Source organism: Magnolia sinica, chromosome 4 (genome assembly GCF_029962835.1).
Source record: "Magnolia sinica isolate HGM2019 chromosome 4, MsV1, whole genome shotgun sequence".
Lineage (NCBI taxonomy): Eukaryota > Viridiplantae > Streptophyta > Magnoliopsida > Magnoliales > Magnoliaceae > Magnolia > Magnolia sinica.
The window spans coordinates 32,340,687-32,364,493 of NC_080576.1; the positions used below are offsets into that span (position 1 = coordinate 32,340,687).

General features: G+C 38.6%; 1 protein-coding gene and 1 long non-coding RNA gene across 3 annotated transcripts in view; one reads left to right on the forward strand and one right to left on the reverse strand.

The window, feature by feature from the left end:
* The window catches only part of LOC131242973 (dehydrogenase/reductase SDR family member FEY-like), a 40,078-nt gene extending 19,587 nt beyond the window's left edge, over window positions 1-20,491 (forward strand). For both annotated transcript variants that reach the window (XM_058241991.1, XM_058241990.1), the window contains 4 exons: window positions 15,144-15,245; window positions 15,351-15,443; window positions 19,820-19,892; window positions 19,985-20,491. In XM_058241991.1, coding sequence (XP_058097974.1) covers window positions 15,144-15,245; window positions 15,351-15,443; window positions 19,820-19,892; window positions 19,985-20,244 — 528 coding nt within the window. In that variant the 3' untranslated portion in view covers window positions 20,245-20,491. The remainder of the gene's footprint in view (window positions 1-15,143; window positions 15,246-15,350; window positions 15,444-19,819; window positions 19,893-19,984) is intronic.
* A 1,764-nt stretch (window positions 20,492-22,255) lies between these two features.
* Window positions 22,256-23,505, reverse strand: LOC131244442 (uncharacterized). Its single transcript, XR_009170281.1, has 2 exons — window positions 22,536-23,505; window positions 22,256-22,391 (listed from the first exon to the last, which is right to left on the reverse strand). It is a non-coding gene; the product is annotated as an uncharacterized LOC131244442 (long non-coding RNA).
* Window positions 23,506-23,807: the final 302 nt, after the last annotated feature.

Below are 23,807 nucleotides of genomic sequence, written 5' to 3' on the forward strand. Positions count from 1 at the left end.
TTTGTCTTATCCATGGTATCGTATAGGAAGCCCATGGTAGGTGCTTCGTCGGTTTCATCAAGACGGAGTACCCTCATTAGTGGCTCCATTATCTTTAGGATCGACTTGACCTTCCAATATTTGTTGTCCCGTATGGTGTTCGCAACTTCAACCGATGTCCCTGATGTCTTCTTCCCATGTCTTGTGTTAAGCCATTCTCGGGAAGCGAACATCTCACTCAACTCTCCCCTATGTTGGAATAAACTCTCTAATGCTATAAAGTTTGTTGCGAATCTAGTCGCCGCAGGCCTCAACAACTCTCGTCCTTTCGTGAACTTTCTCATTATTGCGACTACTTGATTATGGTTGTAAATAAACGTCGTCACTTCTCTTGCCCTTTCGATCATTTCCTTAACATACTTCTTCCCAATATCTTCCAATATAAGATCAATACAATGGGTAGCACATGATGACTAAAAAAGATGTTTTCTCTTATCCATCAACATGTCCTCCAAGCTTATATGTTGCTTCAGTATCTGTCACAATCTGCACTATATTCTCCTCTCCAATCTCGTCCACAACTTTATCCATTAGTCTATTAATATAAGTACAATTTTTTGTTGCCTCTGAGGCATCAATTGACTTATAGTATATAGTTCCTAAGTGGCAGTACACTATGAAGTTGATCATGCTGCGTCTGGTTGGGACAGTCCAACCATCAAACATGATCGTGCATCCTCTGGCTTGCCATACAGGTTTAAAGGTAGCCACGTATGCTTTCACATCCGCATACTCTGCATCTGTCCATTTCCCCCTAATCTCCTTAGCCGTGAGAGCTTTTATTCCTTCACCTGCTCCTGCTGCTGCATCAATTACCACCTGCCAATATGGAGAATTGGCTGCGTTAGAAGGTATGTTGGCATGTATAAATAACTTTGTTGCTGCTCTACCTAATTTCTCAACGGAAGTTCTACTCCACATTTGTTTTATCTTCTTTTGTTTAGTTGATTATTTCCTAAACAGGATTGGATCAATAGAGGGTCTCCTAGGCTCATTTATTTCTTCATCCAAATGTATAGGAGCATCACGTGAAGATGTCTGTCGTCGGCTCCCAAACACACGTCGTAACCCACCAAACCTACCCCCCACCCCCACCTGTAGAAACAGTTGCACTTTCAGTTGCACTTCCACTCCCACTGCCCCCCCTGTATCACGCACTGACCCATGCGTGCCAAACATGCGGCGGCGTTCTTCCTCTTCACGAGCTAGATGTAAGCTCTCTCTCCTAGCTATAGTTACTTCTCGATCTGAATCTTCATCAGAATCAATAATATCTTCATCACGAACGTCCATATATTCAGGACCAAAATCCTCCTGTCGAGCTGCATCGAAAATATCATACTTCTTCTTTTGTACAACAGCATGTTTACCCTTTGACTCATCTAGACTAGCTTGCATTAAAAGCATTATCTCTTTTGGTACTCTACTACATGGCGCAACTTGACCCTTTCGATGTGTCAAATGTTGTTTGAGACGGGTAATTCCACCAGTCACTAGTTTATCACAATACTTGCACTTCATTTGGTGCTTAGTACCATCAACCCTCTCACAATGTTGCCATCCAATATCCTCACTTGTTGTTGGCTAGACCCAGACATTTCTTTAGATTTAGGTAGATACTAGATAATTAGATATGAGTATGAGTGTATGACCTATGTTAATAAAGATGATTTTATGTTCTAACTAAACCCTAAGAAGCTCCAAGGCAAAACCTGTCCAATATAAGCAAATAAAAACATAAAGTCACTAATTCGAAAATAGAAAAAAAATATAAAATGACACCCCAAATCTGTAAAATGCACATTAACATGTTCTATTATGATTAACACATCAAATTCTATAATTAAATTAGCAAACTATTCATTAAAAATGATTTTTCAAATTAAAAAAAGGGCCATAATTAATGCGTAAATAGAAAAAAATATAAAAAAATATAAAATGGCACCCCAAATCTGTAAAATGCACATTAACATGTTCTACTATGATTAACACATCACATGGCATGATTAAAACAGCAAAACAATTATTAAAAAATGATTTTTTGAATTTTTTTAAAAAAGGGCCATAATTAATGCGTAAATAGAAAAAAATATAAAAAAATAAAATGGCACCCCAAATCTGTAAAATACACATTAACATGTTCTACTATGATTAACACATCACGTGGCATGATTAAAACAACAAAACAATCATTAAAAAATGATTTTTTGAATTTTAAAAAAAAGGGCCATAATTAATGCGTAAATAGAAAAAAATATTAAAAAAATATAAAGTGGCACCCCAAATCTGTAAAATGCACATTAACATGTTCTACTATGATTAACACATCACATGGCATGATTAAAACAGCAAAACAATCATTAAAAAATGATTTGTTGAATTTTTTTTAAAAATGGCCATAATTAATGCGTAAATAGAAAAAAAAATAAAAAAAATAAAATGACACCCCAAATCTGTAAAATGCACATTAACATGTTCTACTATGATTAACACATCACATGGCATGATTAAAACAACAAAACAATCATTAAAAAATGATTTTTAGAATTTTAAAAAAAAGGGCCATAATTAATGCGTAAATAGAAAAAAATATAAAAAAAATATAAAATGGCACCCCAAATCTGTAAAATGCACATTAACATGTTCTACTATGATTAACACATCACATGACATGATTAAAACAGCAAAACAATCATTAAAAAATGATTTTTCAAAATTTTTTTTTTAAAAAGGCCATAATTAATGCGTAAATAGAAAAAAATATAAAATGGCACCCCAAATCTATAAAATGCACATTAACATGTTCTACTATGATTAACACATCACATGGCATGATTAAATCAGCAAAACAATCATTAAAAAATGATTTTTCGAATTTTTTTAAAAAAAGGGCCATAATTAATGCGTAAATAGAAAAAAATATAAAAATATATAAAATAGCACCACAAATCTGTAAAATGCACATTAACATGTTCTACTATGATTAACACATCACATGACATGATTAAAACAGCAAAACAATCATTAAAAAATGATTTTTCGAATTTTTTAAAAAAAGGCCATAATTAATACGTAAATAGAAAAAAATATAAAAAAAATATAAAATGGCACCCCAAATCTGTAAAATGCATATTAACATGTTCTACTATGATTAATACATCACATGACATGTTTAAAATAGCAAAACATATTAAAAAAACTATAAATACCTTTTTTGACGAATTTCTGAAAAATGGCCCACCAAGTTTCGATTCAAGAAAATTCGTAATAAAATGTGTTTTTATCTCAAATACCAAGCCAAGATTAGTCGAAAATAGTAGTAGAAGGATCGAGTGAGAGTTTGGAAGCAAATGGTTTTAAAAAAAGTGAAAAACGGAGCTTAAAAAGGCAAAAACAATGTGACTGTTATTTGACCGTTACGGGTCAGTAACGGCCATTACACCCGTAACGGGCCTGTATCGGTCGATACGGGTACAAAAAATGGAAACGGCCGATACGTATCTGATTTGGGATACCTTGAGTCCAGCAAAGTTGAGATCCTGTTCTGTTCTCCTCTATCTGGAATCATTCTTTCCAAGACATCAATAAATCCAACCATATGCATAATTAGTGCTTCTGATGGATCAGCAAAAGTGAATAAACAGGCTGGGTTAAGGATGTAAGCAGCCGAATACAATAGGGATGACATTTGGCTGCCCCATCTTCTATCTATAATATCTAAAATTGGCTTGTAATCACGGTCTTTATAGTTAAAATGGTCCATGATCTTATTTTTCGTCCTTTCCATCGCATCATATATGTAGCCCATTGCGGGCTTCTCATCCCCATTCACCAATCACAACACAGTGACTAAGGGCTCGGATGATTTTAACGCCTTTACCACTTGACTCCAAAAACTTTGAGAAAGAATTGTTTGTTGAACCTGTTTCCCTTCAGCCTTCTTTGACCAAGGCCCACTTGTAAAATCGGCCGACACTACAAAGCTTCTAAGTTCTGATTTCTTTGCATGTAACCTTTGTAGTGTTAAAAAGGCTGTAGCGAAATGGGTGATTGCTGGACGTAGCAAGTTACCCCCAATGTGTTTTCTCATTCGACTGAGAAGAAAGGTGTGTTTGTACATAAAGACCGTGATTCTTTTAGCCCTTGCAATTACATTTATAAATAATCTACTTATATCTTCTAACATAAGATCAATACAATGGGCCACACAGGGGGTCCAAAATAAACGTCGCCTATTCTCCATAAGAAGACGACCGGCCATTACATACGAGGCTGCGTTATCTGTAATTACTTATACAGCATATTCCTCACCTATTTCTTCAACTACATTATCTAGTAAGTTAAACAAATATTCTCCTGTGTGTGAATGGCCCGACGCATCCACTGACTTCAAGAACATTGCCCTAACTGGACAATTTACCAAAAAGTTAATGAGAGACCGACCGGATCTATTGGTCCATTCATCGGCCGTTAGTGAACAAATATATATTTTCCACGAATCCTTATATTCAGTTATGAAGGATTGTGTATATTCGACTTCAGTTTCTAGGCATGTCTCCCTCATTTCATGATATGAAGGAGGTTTAAGCCCAGGTCCAAATTGACCTATAGCCTCAACAATAACTTTGAAGCTTCTCGATTTAACGGCGTTGAAAGTAATCCCGGTTTGGTAAAACCACTTAGCAATATATTGAATTGTAGTTTTTCTATCTTTTTATTTATACCGGTTCTCTAAAGTTGTTTGAGTTGGCCTTTTCCCTCTACCTCTTTGGTCGATCACATCCTCAGGGCGTGGTCTACACCATCTATCCATGGGCCCATGTCCTCGGGCTCTTTTCGATGGTTGTACTTGTGGTCTAGATCGGCCTGTCTAAGTATAGGAAGTGGGACTAGCTTCATCTACATTAACTACATTTATATCCTCATATGCATCTTGTTTCAGATATTCCTCCTGACGTAGGGCACTATCGCATTTCCTTCTTGATTGTTTTTTCATATACTTCACAATCTTCATTCGGATTTCTGGAGTAATTTTGTCGCATGCTTTTACATTTGACCCCGGTAAATGTGCAAGGTGTTGCTTGTGCCTTGCAATGCCACCGGAACTCACATACCTACATAACTCACATACTATGTGAGTCTTTTCAGTAGTACTACGGTAGTGCCCATACTTTCAACCCGGGTCATTCGACTTGGGTTTCAAAGAGGGAGATTGGGAAGAAGACATTATGATAGTGGATTGTTGGTGTGTATTATTGATTGCTACTTGCTAGTAGCCTAGTACTAAAAAGTAATTGCTAACTAGAAATTAGAAAGTAAACTACAAATAAAAAGTAAACTAAAGCAAGAGATTAAGAACTAAGATGTAAGATCTAAGAGAGTAAGAGTAAAGAGACTAAAGAGATGAGAGAGAGAGAGAGAGAGAGAGAGAGAGAGAGAGAGAGAGAGAGTTACACTTACACACACACACACTTTACACTAACACTCACACACACACTTTACACTAGTAGTAGTAGTATAGTAGAGGGAGAGAGAGAGAGTTGAGTTACACACTTACACTTGTAGAAAGGGAGAAGAAGAGGGAAAAGAAAATGAGAGAGAGAGAGAGAGAGAGAGAGAGAGAGAGAGAGAGAGATTTACACACAAACAAAATTAAAATTACAAATCTAAAAGAGGTTCCAACTTTCAACTTTCAACTTCCAAATTCTTGTCTAAGTTGTCTTTTCTTCACCTTTGCCCCTTGACTTGAGTATTGATCTTGAATTCTTGTTGTAACTTGTACTTGTAAGTTGTAAGTTGTAAGTTGTAAGTTGTAACAACTAACAAAGTAACAAATCAATTAACAAACAAACTTTTTAAAAAAAATGATAGAAGTTGTTAGATGTTAGAACTTAGAAAACTTAGAACTTGGATATTATGAAATATGAAACTCTTAAGTGAAAATGAGATAGAAAGAGAGGTAGAAAGAGAGTGATGTATGTTCCTTGGCTGAACTAGAAAGTAGAAAGAGAGTTCAATCAATTCAATGGATGGAGATTGGAGAGCTTGGTTGTAGTTATAGTCTCTTGAAGAGTCTTGACTCTTGAATCTTCTTGATTCTTGAATGTGGATGTATCATGTATGTTAGTACTATGTCTATGTACCCTTCCTTGATTCTTGATTCTTGAAAGTTAAAAGAAAAGAAATATGGAATATGGATGGAGAGGAGTGGATGTAGATTGTAGAGTGCTTAAAACTTAGAAGTTAGAAATATGTAAGAGTAAGAGAGGATGTAAGAGAACAAAATAGAGAATAGAGAGAGAGTTTGAGCTTTTTTTGCATGTAGAAATGCTTAGAATACATATTTATAGAGAAAAAAAATCCTGATTAAAAAAAAAGGGAAAAAAACGGTCAGAAATATGACCGTTGGCCACTATGCGATCGCATATGTAGTATGTGATCGCATATGCTGGCACATGTGGCATATGCGATCGCATGTGCAGTGATCGCATATGCCACTGTCGCATATGCGATCTCCCCTACATTATGTGCATATGCAAATGTGCGATCGCACATGACAACACTGCCCATGATTGCACCGGATTTTACTATCGTAGGTTTTAAATTAAGTTCACGTCTAACCTTTACAAGTGTACACTCCCACCGCCATCGGAGGCTCACACAAAGACTTACATACTCACTTGTGTCGGTGCCCTACACAAGGACTTACTACGTACGCAGTTGTATCAGTGGCCTACATAAGGACTTGTACAAGTACTCACCCGTGTCAGTGGCGATACGATCCTACACAAGAACCTATGGAGTTTGGTTTACAAACTCTATACTCAATCCTACAAAAAGGAGTGTGAAGACTCTTACAATTGACAACTTATTGGATTGAGCCCTTTTGTAGCGCCATCTTGGGTTGTTTGATCGATGTCTCTCGTGCCTTAATCAGCCATTGTTTTGCTCCCCTGATCGTTGACGCCAATGCTTCAGCTCCAAGATCAGACACCTTGCATGCGATGCTCTTTTGTGGTGACCAAGGTGATGAGATTTGGGTAGAATCTCCTTCAACTAATGGAAAGTTGAACTCCTGGGGGATTCTCTTTGATGGACACTTTAGAGATTGATAGACACTCGGATTTACCAATATAATTGGTGTCTAAACTCCGGAGAAGGCTTGAGATCATGATCTTGTTGTAGATGAGCTTGGAATGCTCATTAGAGTGAAGAATTACTAAGAAGAGAGCATGAATCTCATTGGGATGGAGTCTAGGAGGTTTAGTAGATCTTGAGATGCACTAGGGTCTCTAAAATGCCAAAATTTACGAATTATCCAAAGATCCGAATGCAATATATAACAAGAAGGCTCCAGTGAATCTTTAACGGTTAGGTTTGATTGATCGAGCCTAGCCCTCGATTGATTGAGCCAGGCCGAAAATGGTCCAGTGAACTCGTTGGACTGTTTTGGCCATGTTCAATCGATCGAGCTCGATCGCTCGGGAGAAATCGAAGATTCCTCAATTGATTGAACTCGTGCCTCGAGCGCTTGAACTAAATCATATTTAGGACAATGCTTGCTAGACATTTTTTGTTATGTTCAGTTAATCGACTCGATCGATCGAGCTTTGCTCAAGCACACCAATGAGTCTGTTGGTTTGGGTAGTATGATTTCCAGCAACTTGACACCTTTATAGCCTATTTTATCATATTTCGATTAAGATCCTAAGGCTAAGAGGTGATCAAACAAGGTTTACCTATTAGGCCATGATCATCTAAAGGTTCAAGGGTTTCTTTGGGTCGAGGTTAGGGTCACTAAGATACCTTATTTACTGTTCTTTACTCATTGATGCTCCATGTACTCTTGTGTCTTCAGTCTTCAGCTTTCAAGGGCTCAACCGACTACATGACACATGGACTCACGTGATTGAAATAAGGTGCACAAATTAGTGCACTAACAATCACTCCATTTTTCAATTACGTGACAAAAACCTAACATAGACAATGTCATGGTCCATACCAATGACATACCGAGACAACACAAAATATTACATGTCAAATATAAATGATTTACAACTCGATACAAACAAGACGTGACACTAACAATGCTCTCCATAATTGCTCTCCCTATCTTCATCAATTTCTGCAATAACAAACCAATCCTACAAAACAGAATTAAACTTGTTTTGGTGGGACTTGATCTTTCTCCCTCTTTTTGTCAGTGTTTGACAAAGAGTTAGTTACATGAATATACTAAGAAAATCATAAAATGGAAATAAACTCTATAAGTCATACATATTACTATAAGCACATACTAACAAAGAAATATTGTGTATATAACATTAATAATAAGGAGCATGATTATTAAGGTCATTCAAGAGATGTACCAATTGAAATAGGAATGACCAATGATAGTCTAGCAATAAACATATGATAATAAAATCAAGCAACTTTAGAGCTAAACTATATATATAAAAAAAAAGAAGTTAGAATCCTCGAATTTACCAATAAGCACAGAATGAGGCTAGAATCCTTTGATTTTTCAATTTGCCCTCATAGACCTCCGAAGGTTGCCTATCCCTCTTCACAACCCACTTGGGTGTGAATTTCCCAGGACTTGGATTATATTCAGGAGGGGGAGTGATTTTCCTAGATTAATCTCTCTTAGATGATTTCCTAGTTGAAGATCTATGTTTGGTAGGGGATATATCTATGTGAGTCGTACATAGATAATTCTTACCCTTAATTAGCATTGACTTGGCCTTTTCATTAAACCGGGTAATTGGTTTCAGCAACACCTTCATATGATCGATCTTTTTAGGAATAGTCGAAAACTCTTCTTCTTCTTCTTCTTCTTCTTCTTCTTTTCGATGATCCTTTAGTGATGCTTCTCCATTAGTGTGCTAATCTCAGTTACGAAGTATTTATCACTTTGGTTTGAGACTGAGTTGGATTGGGCCATTTTTTAGATTACTCATTCAAATTTAAGGTGCCCAACATTTTCACAAGCATGGCAAATGGGAGAGGCTCAAATCCAGAAGTAGATAAGTCCATTTGGATTATTGGAGGGGTAGAGGCAAATATGTGACCATCAAGTTCAAATCCTCTATTGTCCCTAATAGGCTTACTTGGACTAGATTTATAAAAATGTTCATGCTCTTGGATAACCTTAGCTTTCCCCTTATAGGAAGACATCATTCAAAGGCTCCTTCGGATCTCACTCTGGGGGGGTTAAGCCTTTCAGGAGGAACCCACTCTGATACAGGGTGTCCCATATCGATTACGTATCGGCCGTAACGGCCGATATGTAACGGTAACGGTGGGGTCTGTTACGCGATATGGGGGCGTAACGGGTGATGCCCTGATTTTACTATTGTAACGGCCGTTATGGGCGCATTACGGCGAAACGGCTGTTATTGACCCGTAATGGCTGTTACGGGCCTTAAAAAATAGGAAAAAAACAAATACTTACCTTTTTCTTTCTTTCTTTTCTTCTTCTTCTTCTTCTTCTTCCTCTTCTTCTTATTCTTGGGAAGCTGTGGCTGCGGCTGCGGCTGCGGCCGCGGTGGCCTACTGCTGTTGCTGCTTCTTCTTCTTCTTCGTCTCTCTCTCTCTCTCTCTCTCTCTCTCTCTCTCTCTCTTCTTTCCCTCTTTTTTCTTTTCAGTTTCCCTCTCTCCCTTCTTTTTTTTTTCTTTCGGAGGTGTACCACGCACCAGCTGGAGGTACGTGTCATGCTAAGACGAGCGTTGACAGTCCTCAAGCTCCGAGTTGTACGAACGGTTCAAAGGAGATCAAAGTTACGTGGGCTCCACGGTGATGTATTTATTATATCTACACCATTCATCTATTTTTAAATATCATTTTAGAGCATTAGCCAAAAAATAAATCGTATCCAAAGATTGTCTGGACCACACTAAAAATAGCAGCGAGATGATGATTTTCATCGTTAAAAAATTCGTAGGCCCACCATAATGTTTATTTTCCATCCAATCTGTTCAAAAGGTCAAAAAGACCTGAATGAAGAGGAAAAACAAATTTCATATTGATCCAAAAGTTTTGTGATCCCAAAAAGGGTTTTAATGGTAGACGTTCAATCCCCCACTGCTTTTTGCTATGTGGTCCACTCGATAATTAGATCTGTATTATTTTTCGTGTCAAGCCTTAAGACGAGCTCGTCAAATGAATGGATGGTTTAGATATAACACATACCTCATGATCAGACCCATAGGACTTGCTTGCGTCAAATGAATGGACTGGTATGCGTTACGCAGCACGTTGCACAATTTAATAAAATGTACACGTGCCACATGGGCCCCACCATGCTGTATGTATTTTATCCATGCCGTCCATCCATTTTGCCACATCATTTTAGGTTATGATTCAAAAAATTAGTAAGATCCAAATCTCAGGTGGACCACAGCATAGGAAACAGTGGTTATAGAATGCTCACCATTAAAAATTTCTTAGGGTCCACTGTAATGTTTATTTTCCATCTAACCTGTTAGTAGGGTCACACTAACGTGGATGGACGGTGTGGATATAACACATTCATCACGGGTGGGGCCCAAAAAACTTTGACACTTGTGTGCTACACTTCACAATCCGAGTCCCGCCTAATTCGAGCTTTGGATCTGCCTCATTTTTGGGCTCATGCCCTAAAATTATTTGGCAAAATGGATGGACAATGTGGATATAACACATTCATCACGAGTGGGGTCCAAAAAACTTTGACACTCGTGTGCTACACTTCATAATCTGAGTCCTACCTAATTCGAGCCCTTAAAAAATTGTACACGAGACATGTATTAACTTAAAATTTACTAATTAAATTATGGACTGTAATTGCTAACTCAAAATGCCAAAATCAAATTGTTTGAATAGTTTTAATTGTTAATTTGTGGACGCTTATTTTTTAAAATAGGGCCTTTTGATTTTTTTTCATGATTCACTATCCAATAAATGTCCACCAATTCACAAGTGGGATAATGCCAATAAATTGCATGAATTTGAGGCTGATTTGGGGCATGGATTGGTCCTCCAAGTCAGCCCCAAATTGGCAACCCGATCTACCTGAATTTAATTTCATTTTTTAAAAGAACTATTGGGAGAAATGATATCAAATTGTTTAGTATATAAATTAGATATTTAGAAAATTAAATATATGAATTTTGTAGTCAGATTCAGGTTATCTGGTTCATAAAATCATCAGACAGTCCGATACAACTTCTCACTAAAGAGTGGACCGTTACACCACCATAAACATGTTCCAATTTATAAATGAATGCATATTTGGAATGCTTAGAATATTCCGGATTTAATCCATATTTTTTTCATATTTTTTTGGCAAAAAAAAAAAAATTTGCGCCATTACGAGCCGTTATGCCCTCGTATCGCTGTTACGCCCCCGTATCCGTATCGGTTTCGGAGGGCACCGTTACACAACCGATACCGATATGGGACACATTGCTCTGATACCAATTGAAATTATGTGGTAGGATAGGATAATCTACCACAACTATACAAAGAAGCTTCACAAAGTTAAGGAATAAATGGCTATATCGGGGGGAGATTATGACCAAATAAATTTTTTGCCAATTAACACAATTACTTATTTAAACTAAGTAAAAAATTTAACACTTAAGGTTTGCAAGTCAATAGTGGGTCCAATCACATAGACTACAATAGATGCAACATGCTAAGTAACTAGTCTATAAATGATAGTGTACATGTATGTATGGGAAGTGCTAACTATTAACTCCTAGCATTTATCTAATCATGCATGCATATAATTCACTAATCAATCACATAAGCATAATTAAATAAATGCTCAAATGACAATCCCAAACGCAAGCATATATAGTGATTCGGTTTCCGTACTCCACTCCCGGCAGACGCACTCAACAATGAGTGTACCGGATTTCACTATCAGAGGTTTTAAATTAGGTTTACGTCTAACCTTTACAAGCATACATTCTCACCAGAGGCCTATACAAGGAGTTACCCACATACTCACTTGTGTCGATGGCCTAACATGGACTTACCAGTACACACTTGTGTCAGTGGTCTACACAAGGACTTACCATGTACACACCCGTGTCGGTAGCCTGCACAAGGACTTGCACACGTACTCACCCGTGTCGTTGGCGATATGGTCCTACACAAGAACCTACGCTAGTTTGATTTACAAACTCTACACTCAATCCTACACAAGGAAGGAGTGTGAGGAATCTTACAATTGACAACTTGTCGGATTGAGCCCTTTTGTAGTGCATTCTCGGGTTATTTGATTTATGCTCTCTTGTGCTTTAATCAGCTCACTTTTTGCTCCCCGATCGTTGACGCCGATGCTTTGCCAATGCTCTAGCTTTAAGATCAAAAACCTTGCATGCAATGCTCCTTTGAAGTGACCAAGGTGATGGGAGTTAGGTAGAATCTCCTACAAGTAATGGAAAGTTAAACTCCTATGGGATTCTCCTTGATGGACACTCTAGTGGTTGATAGACACTAGGATTTGCTAATAGAATCGATATCTAAACTCTAGAGAAGGCTTGAGATCATGATTTTTTTGTAAAGGAACTTGGAATGCTCATTAGAGTGAATAATCACTAACAAGAGAGCATCGATTTCATTGTGATAGAGCGTAAAAGTTTGGTAGAGCTTGGGATGCACTAGGGTCTCTAAAATGACAAAATTCATGAATTACCGAAAGATCTGAATACAATATTTATAACATGAAGGATCCAACGAATCTCTAACGGCTAGGCTCGATTGATCGAGCTAGGCCGAAAATGGTGTAGTGAACTCGTTGGACTGTTTTGGCAATGTTCGATCGATCGAGCTCGATCACTTGAGAGGAATTAGAGATTCTTCGATCGATCGAGCTCGTGCCTCGAGCGCTTGAACTAAATCATATTTAGGCTAGTGCTTGCTAGACGTATTTTGTCATGTTTGGTCGATCGACTCGATCGATCGAGCTTTGCTCGAGCACACTAACGAGTCTGCTGGTTTGGGCAGTATGATTTCCAGCAGCTCGGGACCTCTATATTCGATCTTATCATGTTTCAATTAGGCTCCTAAGGCTAAGGATGATCAACAAGGTTTACCTATTAGGCCATAATCATTTAGAGGTTCAAGGGTTGTTTTAGGTCAAGATTAGGGTTACCAATTTACCTTATTTACCTGTTCTTTACTCCTTTATGCTCTGCATCTTCTTGTGTCTTCAGCTTTAGCTTTTAAGAGCTCAACCAACCATATGACACATGGATTCACGTGATTAACAAACAAGGTGCACAAATCAGTGCACTAACAATAAGATGAAGGAAAGTAGAGTTAAATGGTTTGCTCATGTCCAACGGAGACCAAGAACCGCGTCAATTATGAGTGAGTTGGTACAAGTTGATGGCTCTAAGAGGGCAAGGGGAGAAGGTCTGGAAGAATGTGGATGGAGGTAGTAAGAAAAGACTTGAAGACCTGTGGTCTAACTGAAGGTCTGGCCCTTGATAGAGTGGAATGACGGAACAAGATTCATGTAGCCGACCCCAATTAATTGGGAGAAAGCTTAGATGATGTCATGATGATGATGATCATGAATCTCCATGGGGTGATCTTTTTTTTTTTTTTTGTCTTTGAAAAGTCACAAATTAGATTAAGGGAAAAAAAACGGAAATACAAAAGAAATAGGCTGCACTGCCGAGGGAGCTACGCAGCCTACTAGAAGCCTAAAAAAAGCAGATTACAGCCCTTTAATTTTTATACGTTAACAGCCCATTCAACAATTAACAATCTAGCTCTAGTCACGACGTAATCTGCTGATTTGGATATCCCGTTAAAACATCTGTCATTTCTTTCTTCCCAAACTGCCCACCAAACAGCTAGCAGAGCCATTCTCCATAGTGGCAACTTGTTCTTCTCAAAATGAATCCCATGCCAAGCCTTTAAAAAACTACCTGCTGATCTTGGGGCTGCCCAATTCATTTCGAAACGAGATAGCATGTCCTTCCAGATGTGACTGATGAAGGGGCAGTGTATGAATAGATGATTCACCGTTTCCTCATTAGACATACAGCAAAGGCAGACATTCGTGAGTGTCATCCCTCTTTTTCTTAGGTTATCAATCGTGAGAACTCTGTTCTTGCCCACAAGCCAAGAAAAAGCAACAATCTTTGGAGGAGCTTTGTACTTCCAGATTTTGTTGGTGTAGATCTTTTCTTCCTTATCCATTCCTATGTCAATGCATCTGTAAAACGATTTAACAGTAAACTTTCCTGATTTATGTTTGTTCCAAACTAACTTATCTTCACTTTCCGCATCTACTTTGACTTCTTGAATATAGTTTAGAAGGGCCACATACTCTTCAACCTCGATGTCCCTGAGATTTCTTCTGCACTCAACATTCCATACTACAGTACCCCCATTCACAGAATAAGATGCAGCAACTGAGATATCCTGATTAGCCACAATGCGGAAAATACACGGGAATTTTTCTTTTAAGATTCCGTCCCCTACCCATGGATCTGACCAGAAACTGATCCTATCTCCTCTTCCAACTGAAAAACCGGTCTCTTTGAGAACTTCTTCCTTAATCGATAGCACTCCTTTCCACACCGCTGCAGATCTATATATGGATGAAGATTTAGTCCACCAGCCCCCTTTTGAGCACCCATATTTGCGCTTAATTAAAGAATTCCACAAATTACCTTCCTCAGATCCTAACCTCCAAGTCCACTTTCCTAGAAGAGCCCTAATTAGCATGTTGCCAAACATGCTCATTCAGAAATGCCATGTTAGTAGTGGATGCTGCAAAAGATTCCTTTTGGATGTCTGCTTTATAACTAAATTGTTAGGGTAACCTTGACTGACGGCAAGGGTAGTTGATTTTTTTTTTTTTCCTTGAACACTCATTAACTTAGTTGATAATTGAACTTTTTATTGGACTTCTCATATCATATCCAAGAAATCTGCAGTGTGTTGCTAATTGTATGTTATCAGGATTAATTTGGTCTTTTAAGAATATCAAAGTATTTGGTCATTTTCTTTAAAAGGTTATGTAGATTTCAAAGTATTTTGTCATATTGGAATGACCAAGTACTGAACTTGATTCGTTTTCTTTTTCTCCTAATAGATGCATGCCGTGGGATTTGTTGATACAGAAGATATGAATGTGATCTCTGGGAAACGGAAATATACAAGTTTAGTCGGTTACTCAAGTAGCAAGCTTGCACAGGTGTGGCATATCTCACTTTGGTTTTATATGAATGACTTCACAGCTCCTTTTATCACCTTTTTGAAGTTTCACTAAGATGAGGTGGGAATGGGGTTTGGATCGCAGGTCATGTTTAACAGCATCTTCCATAAGAGGATACCTGCAGAGGCTGGCGTTAGTGTTATGTGTGTATCGCCTGGGATTGTACAAACAAATGTTGTAAGTCATCTAATCAATAGTCTTTCATATTACAATATGCATTTTATTGTTGTAACCTATTTCTTCTATTTTAAAGATCATTTTGCATGTTCTGACCCCCAAAATTGATGACGACCATTCATGGAGGCACCAATGGGTTTGATTCGGCCACACATGGTCTGCGTGTCTATTAATCTGTTCAGACTGATCTGCCTGTTTATTAATTGGGCAAAAAAGCCAGCCCTTAGACCAGTTAAGGGTTGACATTCAGACCCGCTTGACTAATTACTGTCATAAACGTGCCAGGCCACAGGCTAAGGTCATGCTTCAATAGAAACCTGGGTCCAGGTCTGTCCCATTTGTTAATCAGGATGAAGTTTGGGCTGTGGCCCAACCTATTGACCTATAAAACAGGGCCAAGCTGGTCCACAAAGGGCTAGGTGTGGAAGCCCAAAAGACCAATCCTATCCATTTTGCACAAGCAAAGTATTGTCTTACTAAAGCTAAGTATGGGTCTTAGACCCATCCACCAAAAAATGAATATGGAATCTTACACAATCAGGTTCTTGGTACTTGCATGAAAATACTGTGTGTGTGTGTGTGTGTCTATATATATATATATATAGTAGTGTAGCCCCTGTGTTAGCAACTTTGGAAGCCGTGATATGATAAGCATTGGCATCTCCGACTTTAGACCACCAGCATCTGAGTCAGCAGAATCTAAGCTGTAAGCGGGTGGGATAGGGCCAAAAGGACATTCATTCATTTCTTTCTTCACGACGACTGAAACGACACGACAAATCAAGACCCGGCGGCGGGAGTCTTACATCCGAGCGAGAGGTCAGACCAATCCCATTCATCCTGATCCGATCCGAACAGATCTCGTCAGGTTGCTTTCTTTGTTTTGAAGCTGGTTGCAGAAAAATCTTGTTCATAATTTAATGCTCAGTTGTGCACCGGTTCTTACGAGTTCTTGTGAGAACTTTTGAGAACTCATCACATGTGATGTGAACGCAAAATCTGAACGATCCATGTGATGTAGCACCCCACGAAACCCCCAAGGCCCAACTTTTACCCTAATCCAAAACTTTGGTGGGCCATGGCAAAAGAAAACAGTTTACTCCCTTGATTTGTATCTCTTTTCTATGGCCCACTAGAGTTTTGGATCAAGGTGAAAATTGGTCCATGGGGGTTTCATGGGGTGCCGCATCACATGGACCGTTCGGATTTTGGGTCCATAACATGTGTGCAAAGGTGCGCTCATGCGAGAGAGAGAGAGAGAGAGAGAGAGAGAGAGAGAGAGAGAGAGAGAGATGTGGAACTTTGTGAGAGCTTTTGACACGTGATGTGGGCATAAAATCCAGACAATCTACTAAATGAGTTCTAACTCTGTGTGTGTGTGTGTGTGTGTGTGTGTGTGTGTGTGTTGATAAATAGATAAATACAAGTGTGGTCCTCTCAATGAATGGACATGGCTAATTTTTGCATAAGGAAATCATCATGGTGGTGCCAACCTACTGGACAAATTAGATGTTGTACTCACATAAAAGGTTGGAAGTTATCCGCTGGTTGGACCATAAATTGCGATCCAACCGATTGGTCTATATATATATATATATATATATATATATATATATATTAGAGAGAGAGAGAGAGAGAGAGAGAGAGAGAGAGAGAGAGAGAGAGAGAGAGGAATGCTCAGCTGTGCACCAGTTCTCACGAGAACTCGTGAGAACTTTTTGAGAACTCATTTTTGGGAATATGAGTCCAAAATCCGAACCATCCACCTTATGTAGCAACCTATGAAACCCTAAGGGCCCAACTTTTACCCTGATCCAAAGTTCTAGTGGTCCATGGCAAAAGGAAATAATTTCCTCCCTTGATTTGCCTCTCTCCTTCGTCATGGCCTAGCAAAGTTTTGGATCAAGGTAAAAGTTGGGCCCTATGGGTTTCATGGGGTGCTTCATCAAGTGGATAGTTCAGATTTTGAGCTCATATCCTCGGAAATCAGTTCTCACGAAAACTCGTGAGAACTAGTGCGCAGCTTAGCATTCCTCTCTCTCTCTCTCTCTCTCTCTCTCTCTCTCTCTCTCTCTCTCTATATATATATATATATATATATATATATATATTATATAGCTTATGTTGCGTGTAGCCTATGCTACATGCTAATTTGGGTACACTACATGCACCAAAAGTTACTTTTCACTAAAATATTAAAATCAATTAATGTTTTCAATGATTTATTACATTTTTTTTTTCTATTTTCAATAATTAAAAAAAAAGCTAATCTTTTCAATGATTTTAGTAAAATAATACAAGAAACAATGTTAAATCAGTGTCATTCCCTTTTATATATAAAAAAAAATCTTTATACTTAATCTTTCCCCTATTTTTCATATTATTTTAGGTTGTGTTTGGTTGCAATAAATATCATGAAATTTCTTATTAATCATTAATTTGGTGCAAAAATCATGATATTTGATGCAACTAAGCACAACCTTAATTAAAGATATCATGCTTCAGAGGGTCAAATGGTAGGTTACATGCTATTCGTTGTTTAAAACACTGATATATAGTGTTTTACTCATCCTCACCTTCACGACGATGTAAGCTCCAAACCTTTTTAGTGGCACAAGGGGTGACCATTAGGGTTAGGTGGCTCGGTTGGGCCTCACCATGGTGTTTATGTGAATCCACCCCAACCACCAGGCGTGTCACCCCATGTTAGGCCTAACACTCAAAAATCAACCCCATTCGCGATTCAAGTGGACCACACGATTGGAAATAGTGTACAAGCCAATGCTCACACTCCAAATTGTTTCCCCTTGTGTGGCCCACCTGAATCACGGATGGGCTTGATTTTTGGGCCCCATGTTAAGTTTGGTGTGGCATCTAATTGTTGGAGTGAATTTCATATAATCATCATGGTAGGCCCTGTGAAAATCAAGGGTAGACATTTCTCTCCCAACTGTATCCCTCGTTGTGGGCTTGTGGCCCACCTAGGCTAAATCACAAGTAAGCCTGAACTTTTTGTCCATGGGCCTAATGTGGGATTACACATCTAATGGTCGGAATGGATCTCAAATACACGTCATAGCAGGCCTGTAAAAAATTAAGTGTGAGCTTCCTATAAAAATTTTTAATATATCATTGTTTTTTTAATAACCATGAGAGACATGCCCAGTCTTTATTTTTTAAGGGGCCCATCATGATGTGCATATAAAATTCACTAACCATTTGGTGTGTAATCGCACATTAGGCACATGGCCAACAAATCAGGCTAACCTGTGATTTAGATGGATCACATCAAAGGAAACAATTGGGAAAGAGATGTCCACCCTTGCTTTTTACAAGACCCATCATGATGATTAAAAAATAAATAAATGACTATATGAAATCCACTCCAACCATTATATGCCACACCAAAACTCGGGCCTAAGGGCGGAACACATGCCTATACATGGTTCAGGTGGGCCACTCCAAGGAAATCGTCTGGAGGGTGAGCATTTTTCTGTACACTGTTTCCAATCGTGTGGTCTACCTGAATCACGGATGAGACTGATTTTTTGTCATGGGCATAACATAGTGTGATGCACCTGGTGGTTGAGGTGGGGCCCACCCAAGCCTCTGACATCCTTTTCCAAAAGTCATAAGAAATAATTCTTCTCTTTGCCATATTTATTACCATTAACTAATCTCCAATATCTAAGCTGGTTGGATGTCCAATCGGTTGGACTTGAGAGTTTCTCGTACCACATGTATCATCTAACAAGGGCATGACATTCTTAAGAGACTTGCCACTTCAACCCATGTGTCTTGGGGATACATGCTGGCTCACAATGACACAAGTATCAGGAGGAGCTTCAAATTATTTTATTTTTTATTGGCTTCCATCATGACTTAACCAGCCATTTATTTAGTTTTGTTAAAGGTTGATGAACGTGGATGGTTGTAATAAGGGCTGTACAATCGTATGGTCCATCTAGTCTCTTTTCTTTATTTTATAGCCCCTTAGTCATATTTGGTACACTGGGTATACATGTGACATTGTAATAAGTGGGGGGCATTTTTGGTTTTATTACTTGAGTGAATATAAGCAAGAGGGTGGGGATGTCAATCCATCCAAACCCCCCTCCCATGACAAAATACAAGTTCTAACTTTTTTTTGTCCTGCATCTTTATTTTTTTAAATAAAAGATATATATAAATTCTCTTTGGATATTATTGGGTATTGGGTTCTTCAGGTCAGCTCTCTGATAACTTGTTTGTGCATAATTCTGACAAAAGTTGGATCGAGGATTAACCAGTCCAGCCATAAGATGCTACACTCCATTTTAAAAGGTTTCCTGCATAAAAAGCCAACTCGATATTTCCAACTTCCTTGTAAATTGCAGGCAAGAGATCTACCTAAAATCGTTCAAGCGGCTTATCATCTGATCCCCTATTTCTTATTCAGTGCTCAGGAAGGTGAGTCTTTTCAATCGGCAATTCCTATCTTTTGTGACATTCTTCCACTGAACTCAAGGTAAAGATCTAGCCATATTCATATTTCACTGTAGGGTCTCGTAGTGCGCTTTTTGCGGCCACTGATCCACAGGTCCCAGAGTATTGTGGGGTGTTAAAGGCTGATGAATGGCCTGTCTGTGCATACATCTCTCATGACTGCCGGCCGATGAATGCATCAGAAGAGGCTCATAATGTAGCGACTTCTCAAATGGTATGGGTAAAGACACTTGAGATGATTGGGCTTCCTTTGGATGCCGTGGAGAAACTTATAGAAGGGGAACAAGTCCAGTGCCGATATGGGGTCGATGGCTAGTGGACTTTTTGGGAATGGTTGCACTTACACGACAATGTTATAACAACCATTAGAACCAATGGCTCAGCTGAATCAGATTAGTCTTTGACCTGTGAACACATCTGGCCATGCCTGGAGCTGACGATTTTGCTCTTAGCTTAGGAAATTCAATTTCGGATTTAATTGTTGTTTCCTTTTGTTGCATAATACATATGCATGCATGTACATTCATTTGATATTATTCACCATGTATGATGTAGAAGCTTAATATGCATTTTCCATCATGTGCATGCATGTATGATTGGGTAGTAGTTTGGCATCTTATCTCCATGCATGCAAGCATTTGTATCTCTACATGCCTGTGTTTCGTGTTTACAGGTTTGTCTATGTGAACATTAAACTGCAATAATATTCCCGGGGTACTGATAGCTGCATCATTTAAAGGGGCATAGGGGCTCACCATGAACGGTTTGGATTTCATTCAAGCATCACATGGGCCCACATGTCTGGTGACACTGTAGGTTATGGTGGTACCGGATTCGCACTTGAGCGCTACCCTCTGTGATTTATCTTTTGTTGAACTCATCTCCATGTGGTTTAGGTATGTCTGTTTAATGATATATATGTCGTTTACCCAAAAGAAAAAAGAAAGGGTATGTAGTTTTGCTGTTTCCAATTTACTGATGGAATCAGAATCCATGACTGAAGATAGTCTGGAACCGTCCATAATATTTTCATGCATCAGCTACAGATTGAGGAACAGTTGATGGATGGCTCGCATCTCGTGACATATGCCACATTTGAGGACTCGGATTGAAAATCCTACTGCAAGTAGCTTTTGTATGGAGCATCAGTGGTTTGAACTTTAGATGAAGAACATGAGTATATGGACATGGTCATTGTGGGTGGGCCTCTTCTTGGATTTTCCTGTAGCATAGAATTGCTTGTTGGATCTTTCAAATGTTACAGGCAAGTAGTGGAGCACCGACAATCCATTGCCAGACAGTTGGAACCATCAGGTGAGGGCTATTGGCGGGTCCAAAAGATTGTGTCTGAAGAGTGGGCATGTATCGGTGGAGGTGAAGAGCTAACGGACGATATTTAGGGCTTGCTTGTAAGAGTGCTTCAGATTGAATCTGATAAGATTTCTTTTCCCATATTCCATTTTGTTTAGGGAATGTAGTTGATTTTGAAAGAGAGAGATGGCCGGTTGTAGGAGATCAGCAGTTAATTATAAAATTGGAGTGCGCGTCCAAAATTATAAAAGAGAAGCAATTGAATGGTCATTAAGTTACAACGCCCACCAAAATTTTGGATTAGGGCAAAAGTTGGGCACCAAGGGGTTTCATGGGGTGCTCTATCACATGGACAGTTCAGATATTGGGCCCACATCACATGAAGAACATCATTAAACCCCCCGGCCCCAATTTTTACTTTGATCCAAAACTTTAGTGGGCCATGAAAAATGAAAACAGTTTCCTCCCTTGATTTGCATCTCTTTGCTATGGCTCACCAGAAATTTAGATCATGGTGAAAATTTGTCCCTTGTGATTTCATGGAATTCAACATCACATGGATGGTTTGGATTTGACGCCCATGACACGTGTGCAAAGGTGTGCACGTGCCGCGCAGGTGACCATGACTATATATAGCTGAATGCTTTTAGTGCCAAAATCGTGAATTTGTGGCTGCCGAAAATGTTGTAAAACTAAATAAACGACGGCTTTCGTCCGTCGTGGATTACTGGGTCGTTTCATGGGATTCCACATCACATGGATGGTTTGGATAAGATCTGTCTAATATGAGTAGAGCGATGGACCTCAAATCCATCATTGATTTTTAACTTGTTCAGAAATTAGCTAAAAAATTTGTAAATATATATATATATCTTCAAAATTTTTATTTTTATTTTTTTGAATCTTACACCTGATAGTCATTCAAAAAATAATTCACACGATTGTTTAATAAGAATCCTATTCACAAAATTGGTAACTCAATTCAATAAAGAAAGAAGATGAAGAAAGAATAATAATTTAAGAAAAAAGGCATGATAAGATTAAAGCCAGAAATAATGCAGAGGTGGTGCATTACCTGAAAACCAGTTATCCTTTTGCCCGGGGACTTCTTACCCTGCAAGTATAGTTGCTTGGCCAATTGCAGATGATTATCTGGTGCAAGAAAACAGAAATGATCTGCTGAGTTTTAGCACAACAACAAAATCATATAGCAAGTATTTATATTGTTCAGATTCATGATGGAGGTTGTGCCATAAGTTTGAGGCCAGCTGCCAATCTGACCCAACCCTCCTTTACCTAAGCTTGGGACCAGCAATGATAGCACAAAACTCCCATAGGCACAATGTAATAGACAGCATAGGTTGATTACATCAACTCCCTGGCATGGGTTTTAGGCAGAAGCTGGACAGTCTATAATGTTCATCTTGGGCTTACCTAAATCAGAGAGCGTTAAGACAAGTATCTCCAATTAGAGAGAAATAGGGCATCTATTCAAATAGTAATATCATAAGTGATCTTCAATGTTATGATGAGAAAGGATTAAATCTGCTAATGTAATCGCTTGTGTTTCCATTCATAGAGATGATAATGTTACCATGTTTTAAATGTGTAGTTACATTAGCCAGTGAATGGATGCAATCAATGTGGAATTTGGACATTACAAATGCCTGATTTATTTTCATTTTTATAGGTGGCCGAATGCAAAAGCACTTCCAGGTGCTAACTGCCTTATCAGTCATCTCCATAAACATAAAATTCCGTTGGCACTTGCTTCGAACTCCAAAAGGGAAAATATAGGGGAGAAACTCTCACAACATAAAGGTTTCCATTTTTTTTTTTTTTTTGGAATAGCAGTAGAGGATCCATTTTTCCTTCACTTTTAAGAATCTCTGCAGCCTACACCTGATTTTTGTTTTAGGGTATGTTTGGTTGCACCAGATATCATGAAATTCCATGATCTTCTGTCCAAACTAGGCTGAAATTTCATGATATTCATTGCAACCAAGCTGTAGCCCGACTAAACTTTAGGTGCATGATCCTTCTAACCAGGTGTTTCTCCTGCTTCAAATCCCTTTTAAGAGATGTCCTGCACTCTAATTCCATAACTGATTGGATTATGGAATTCTCATCAGAAGCATATTTCCTGTTTTCCTTCCCAATTTAATCATGTGTCTTCCACAATGTGACATAGGTTGGACAGAATTATTTTTAGTGATTCTTGGAAGCGACCAAGTTAAATCTAGAAAGCCCTCCCCTGACTTGTAAGATATTTGATGAGGACATCGTGCACACGCACGCCCGCACACCACCACCCTTACGCTCGTACATTCGCAGAAGGAGGACCCTATCATTTATTTGGCTCGATGACGACGTCCAGGAAGGGCCTCCTAACTAGAAGACAAGTTTTGGTTCGGAAAAGTGGGCCCAATAGTCAAGAAAACCCCATCATGGGATCTCATGATCGTGGCGCATTCGTCGGATTGATTTCATATTTTAGGTTTTGCTTATTATTATTATTTAGAACATCGTGAATACTTTAAAATTCTTTATTTGATTTTTAATTTAGTT